General features: G+C 41.9%; 1 protein-coding gene across 3 annotated transcripts in view; it reads left to right on the forward strand.

Moving 5' to 3' along the window:
* tead4 (TEA domain transcription factor 4) overlaps positions 1–6,842 on the forward strand; it is a 28,011-nt gene that overhangs the window by 20,715 nt on the left and 454 nt on the right. For all 3 annotated transcript variants that reach the window (XM_085412725.1, XM_085412723.1, XM_085412722.1), the window contains exons 9-11: positions 2,791–2,931; positions 4,360–4,512; positions 6,200–6,842. The exon at positions 6,200–6,842 is cut by the window's right edge and continues 454 nt beyond it. In XM_085412725.1, the coding sequence (XP_085268851.1) occupies positions 2,791–2,931; positions 4,360–4,512; positions 6,200–6,313 (408 nt within the window). In that variant the 3' untranslated portion in view covers positions 6,314–6,842. The remainder of the gene's footprint in view (positions 1–2,790; positions 2,932–4,359; positions 4,513–6,199) is intronic.

Consider the following 6,842-nt stretch of genomic DNA (forward strand, 5'->3'; position numbering starts at 1 on the left):
GATAGAGCAGGTCATCTGCTAACCTAAAGGTTGGTGGTTCAATCACTGGTTCCCTGGTTACTCCAGTCAAAGTATTATTGTACAAGATGCTGAACTCCAAGTTGCCCTCCAGTGGATTCATCCAAGATAGGAAAATAGAAAAAAATGTGGTAAATGACGACAGTGTAGAGTAGATAAAACAATCGGTCTATTTACCAGTAAGACTTAGTGAGTTTATAAGAATCCAACAACAATATATAACTTGGCTATGGGCAGACAGTTAAGGCTTATGCATTATTTTAGTGTGTGAAGGGTTGTGTGGGGTTAAATCTATGTGACAAACACATCCAAAGCAGAGGTTTTGCTGTCTGAGACAGACGGCAGTGCTCAGTGTTTCCCACTGATGTTCAATAAACAGATCAGCATCCAACAGTTGCCGAATCTGACACGTTGGGGTGGGGTGGAATTACCTTTAAGCTTAAAATGAGTTGAAAGTACGTTTGAGGAGAAGCGTTGTAAACAGCCATAGGTTTCATACAGCCTTGTGTATACTTTCACCACTTTGCTGTGTTGCTTGCATGTTGATGGCTGAGGCAGAATGGAGGCTGAAGTAACTAAAAACAGTCAAATCGTACTGCTTTAACAAATTACTGAATCGTTTCACACAAAAATATGGCCATGTCAAGGTGACATGGTATATTAAAGCGTTAACTGCTGCTGTGTGACGCCTCCAAAGATGCTGAATGTCAGGTTCAAAGTGCCGCCTTGCATCCGATTCCACCAGATGGCTTCGTATGTATGCCATTACCCTTCTCACATGCTTGACTTACATATTATTTATTGTAGACAGATAAAAGACATTGGTGAGTGGCACCATATTGGAAGTAGTTTACTCCAGGGTTGGGAAGAGCAGCTGGTCGAGCTGTGGCATTTGAATCGGGGGCGAGGGGAAGAAGGGGATGAGTAGCCTCGCCATATATCACTGAAAGAAAAGAGAGCAAGACAGCAATAACGGGCAGAAGGTAGAAATAGAGACACAGAAGGTGTGAACAAGAGATAGGGATAGCAGGAGAAATGCTGGGTGGCATTAACCCAACAAGTCACCAGTGAAATATTACTCTCTTGATTCATGTCAGAGCCTGGTGGAGTCAACAGTTATGACATATCCAACTTGCTAGAGGAAAACAAGCTCATAACACTGTCCCCCCCTCCCCCCAAGCCTGTTCATTTTATCATGTCCCAAGGGGGTCCTCCAATTCTCAAGGCATCCATGACAAAACCCAGAAATGCTGCAAAAACAGCTGGGTATTTCAACAGCTACAGTGGAGAAACCCCCAGAAAAGACGCTCTTGGCCATGAGAATAAGCAAAATGAAATCCTTAACACATCTGAAAATATGATAACCTTATTTAAGCCATTGTAAAAGCTGGAAAGAGGCTATTTGGTATCACTGCAGTCATATAGCCACATAGCAGGTTGTGACTTCGGGGTGTGCTGAGGCGCAGGTTGGCATGGTGATGGTGACAGGCGGCTGACCCGTCTCCAAAGCTATGGTATTCTAGATTGAATTTCCAGCAAACCTCCCTGTCGGCCACTCTCTGCCCTGCTCCTCTCCCCATCTTCCTCTCTTTCACCCCCTCGGCGCCCGTGGCCCTGTCCTAACGGATTGTCTCACGCCTTTGAAGTGCAGAGGGAATCTGATTTGAGCTGGCTCTGCTAAATTGTTACACAGCCAGCCTGCCCACCATGATCTAATCAGCCAATTGCACGCTGCTGATTGTAATTGGATGAATTCCCTCGCAGGCTGTTAGGGAAGCAGGGAATGGCAGTTTGAGGAGGGTCACTAGGCCCCAGGGATGAAGACAAATAGAGGAATTACATGAGCCAGGGATGAAGATGAACGGGGTGATGAAGAGATGAGAGGAGGCTGAGCTGTGTCTCAATGGCCCATTAGGAGACAAGAGCCCGACAGGGGAAAAGGTAAAGCAGCTCAGCTGTCTGACAGAAGAGGCGTCACCTCAGTCTGATCCAAAATCTGATTATGCTCACCTCAGTTCAAACTTGAGCCAGTGGGGGGATTAGAGGTGGGTGAAGCTGCTTCATCTGAGAATAAAGAAAGTTGAATCTAAGCTGCCTTTGAACTTGTGAGGCCATATTCTTCTCATAGAAACGGTTCAGCATTCCAGCACTTTTGGTTCTTGCTTATGACAGATGTCAAAATAGTTTCTTTTTCACAATCTATGCAACTTATCGTCTTGCCTCGGGCTGCTACATGTTATATAGATTTTGTGATTTTTGATTAGAAACACTACAAGTCCAAGATAAATCCAGTGGACGCTTCTTGTAAGTAGAGTGAACACAATGCCACTGGAATGCAAAATCATCTTGCACGCTTATACATACAGTGAGGCAGAGGAATTATATGAGCCATGAAGATGAACTGGGTGATGAAGAGATGAGAGGGGAGCTAGGCGGTACATCTTGGCAATCTTTAGGCTGGATTCGACTTGGGTAAATGAGGATCTGTCCTGTAAGCACTTCTTGGCTTACCAAGGTTACCTCTCAAGCTTTGTTGAGCCGGAGCACCTTTGACGCAGAGATCCATAGGTGTGGAAATTTGTAGATTACAGAGCTGTATGAACTGTTTATCCTCAAGTATGTGAATGTGCAGTGTGGTGCATGGGTAGTGCACACATCTCCATTTAAAGGGGCTGAGGTTTGTAGGTCTTTATACACCACCAAGCTGTTTTAATCACCATGGTTCCCTTTGGCCAAGTATATATTAACACATTATCTCTTTCTTCCTTCCAGGCGGACCTTAGTGTAAACCTGCAGGATGACAGCAGCTTCTTTTATGGTGTGTCCAGCCAGTACGAGAGCTCTGAGAACATGATTATCACCTCATCCACCAAGGTCTGTTCCTTTGGCAAACAGGTGGTGGAGAAAGTTGAGGTAAGAATGCGATACTGGAAGGTGTCAAGTGTCATTTGTTATGTCATCTTTTATTAGAGTATATACACTTATGCTGCCATGTTAATGGAATTTTTGCACTATTTTGCATATGTTTTCGGCACAATTTGTTTTTCTTACTTTTTCCAGCCTATTCATCCAAATGTGCCCATTGGGCAAAGAGTCAGGCTTCCTCTTATTTGTTTGGGGTCCCAGTAGAGATGTTATCTAACAGATGTGGCTAACTTCTTGGCTCGGAGCAATGCCGTCTTCAGAGTTTATTAAAGAGGCCCTTTGAAATATTTATGACATGAGCAGAAATGACATTTTATGATTTTATAGCTGTTCCTTTTATGAGAATTGTTTATGAAAAAAACTCTTGTCGGACCAATAAACGTCATATAACCTGTAATTCTAGCTGCTGTCACTCTGGAAATGTACCCAGCAACAGACTGGGATATCTCTACATGCTAGTCAGGACTGAGAAAAATTAAATTTGCAGCTTTTTTGTTAAATAAGATAGTTATGTTTGAAAGATTTTAATCGCTATTAAAAATGTTCTTATTGAGAAGATGTGAATTTCATCCAAAACTAGATTCAGCTGGAGGAATATTTTTAGTCATCAGTGATTCAATTTTTTTGTTGGTGAGATATGAATATTAAATTAATACATTACAAAATGTGACCACTTAATTTTTAAGCAACATTTATTAGTCAGCCATTTTTTTCCTGTAAATATCATTTTTTAGTTTAGCTGCTTTACAAAACTGACACCTTCCACTTTTCCCATTTATCGGCAGTAACGTATATATTTGGCTCCAATTCAGGAAGTTTGCGCCACCGATTGAATGATGGAGGAGTGATGTTACGACATAAAGAGGTCATGACCACATCAAAAGCCACACTTATCACACTGGGGAGTGAATAACCCCCACCGCAGATTCCAGTCAGTTACTGCTGATCTGTGGTCTGTAAACTGACGCGATTCACAAATTTCCCCAATATGAATAACTGTTATGTTTCCCGTTAACCGTACACAATAGCCGCCCCGCCCCCACTCGCTGCTGATGGATTGTACAATATAAGCACATACACACATATCCCTAGGTAGAGCCATCTGCCTCAATCGGCCACATGATGATATTTAATGGCTTCATTATTTGATTACGGTTGTCACAAGAAATATGTTTATTGTCATATCTGGCATGCCATATGCCGCATTAGGTATATTATATTACAAACAATACTGCTTATCACATACAGTAGACCTAGACGTTCATATCCAATGCATCCATTTGAGTTTCAGTGGCCTATGTATCCCTGCGTTTTTGCAACAGATTTCACATTTCATCCATACATTTTTAAATTCTCTTTCAGTGTGATATATGTTCGCAGATATTAAACTTCACTCGTATGTGTCTGTTCCCCTAGACGGAGTACGCGCGTTTCGAAAATGGACGCTATGTGTTTCGGATCCACCGCTCTCCGTTGTGCGAATACATGATCAACTTTATCCACAAGCTTAAACACCTGCCGGAGAAGTACATGATGAACAGCGTACTGGAAAACTTCACTATCTTACAGGTACCAACTTTCAAATCTGTGTAGTACGTATAAAACTGCAGCTTACCTTTCCCCAGGCTGTTAATGACAAGAAATAAGCTTCTTCTCTTAAGCTGCACTGATATCATATAGTTTGGACTCAAATTATGAGCAGCAGAGTGGGGTCGAAGTATTTGACATCACAACTCAGAAACTAGACTCAAAATAAACAGTTTAGCCAACTAGTAAATACTAATGGAGAATACAAAACTATAATCACTTGTTTTCATAAAATCATATATTTCCACACTACTTCACCCTGGATTCACTTGCTAACTAATTACAAATATGCAACAACAGAAAATAAATTTTGGTTTTGTTTGAGTCGTAATTTAGGCATCTAAATTCTTTTTGTTTTAGTCTAGTTTTAGTTGAATAAATCAAATCAAGCGATTATCCAGCTGACTAAAGTATAAAGTGTAAAAGTTTTGGTCCACACAGTCAGTCTTCTTTTAAGGGTCTTATTTTCAATATCAAATGCAACCTGTTTCTATTCTTATCTTTCTCCCAAGCATTGACATTTTGTCATGTTTTCGTGAGAAACAAGGAGCTTGGAAGCAACTGTTACCCCCCCATGACAGACCAGAAACAGCTGGAACCATTTTAATTTTATGCCTTCTAGTTGGACTTTTCTGAATGAGCCGGTGTGCTCCTCAGTGGATAGTGGGGTGTATGGTCATAGTAACCAGAGGGGCCTAAAAGACAGGGTTTTTAAAAATGTGTTTCTTCTATTGGAGGCTCCATTCCTACACTCCTAGCAAAGGCACAATGACCATATTGAGCCCACACTGATGACTACATGGCAGCATGTCATTAGGCTTCTCAATGGAGTTATTTAGCTCATATGAACCACAAACGTCTCATACACAGATGTTCACATACATATAGATGACAATACACACAGACAATGCTGCAGGGCTGAGCACAATGATGTGACAAAAGTTGCTTTCAGTGCAACGTTGTTAAACATAAGGAGTTTTTTTTCCTGTCATGTTATGCATGTTGCCTTTCCATGAATGCCAAGCAGTACTTTAGATACATATCAGCCTTATGTATAGAATAGCACCATTTCAGCCAAGGGATTGTGTGTCCAGTTACTCATTATTAGTGTGTATGTGTCAGTAATTAGTCAGTATATTTAACTAATGAACCGGCCAGGGAGACTAGTTAGGGTTAGGTGTCTAGGCTCTAAGCTCATCACTCCACATGAATGTGCTACATTTAAAACTGGGAAGCGATAAGTAAATACGCCCTATCCACCATCCCCACAGCCTAAAGGTTGATGCTGGGCTGGTGGAGAGGTTGAAACGGCGAGCACTGATGAAGGGAACTGGTGGCAATGTGATGTCCAAGTGAGCATCGGGAAACTTTACTGCTTAAATCAACTGCCAAATTGGGAGGGTGTATTCGGTATCGGCGTGAGAAGAGGGAGGCATGTTACGTGGGTATGACGCAGTGGAGCTCGAGTTGCCTGCCTAAACTAGCTGGCAGGCTCACTTCATTAATGATGTAGCAGAAAGCCACGGCTCTGCCAGAACCACAAAAAAAATAAAAATAAGAAGAAGCTATAAAAATCGGTGTTGTCCAAACTGTGGGTAAATTTACATTGTAAGTAAAAACACGACAAACGAAGCTTCACAATATGACACCAGTTTGTGTTTGTCTACAGGTGGTGACTAACAGGGACACACTGGAGACCCTGCTGTGCATAGCCTACGTCTTCGAGGTGTCCACTAGCGAGCACGGAGCGCAGCATCATATTTACAGGCTAGTCAAAGACTGACACGGCCTCTCACTCTGAACTTACCAGTTCTAGACCCATTGTAGCACACCGGTGAGCAACAACACTAAACAATAGACTACTTCCTCTACAAGATGAATTCATACGAGGCGGTCGGGAGCCTGGAGAAGCACAGGCTGTGACGGTTTGTGCAGGAACACAACTACTGCTGAACAAGAGTTAGATTTGGGACTGTGGAAGTTGAAACTGGCTGTGTGTGAAGAGGAGGACCACTGTGTACACTGTGGTTTCTATGCCAAAGGAGCCAAACATAGCTAAGAAGACCTGCATGAGAGAGTTGTAATTGGTGGTGTTTTTTTCCATCTCATTTTTACTAGCGCTTGTTTTTAATTTAGATTCTTTTACACACATGCATGTGCAGGGGATGTTTGTGACAGAGAAGTCTGGCTGCCTCAGGGTGCCATCTAGTGACTTAAATATAAATATATATAAAAATGGGAAAAATAATAAAAGTATACTGAGAATCCCTTATTTGCACATCCGAAAGAAAAAAAATCACTGTTTTTTTGTG

The sequence above is a fragment of the Rhamphochromis longiceps genome, linkage group LG7, assembly GCF_057381845.1.
Source record: "Rhamphochromis longiceps isolate RC_006_pf linkage group LG7, R_longiceps_female_GT1.1, whole genome shotgun sequence".
Taxonomy (NCBI): Eukaryota; Metazoa; Chordata; class Actinopteri; order Cichliformes; family Cichlidae; genus Rhamphochromis; species Rhamphochromis longiceps.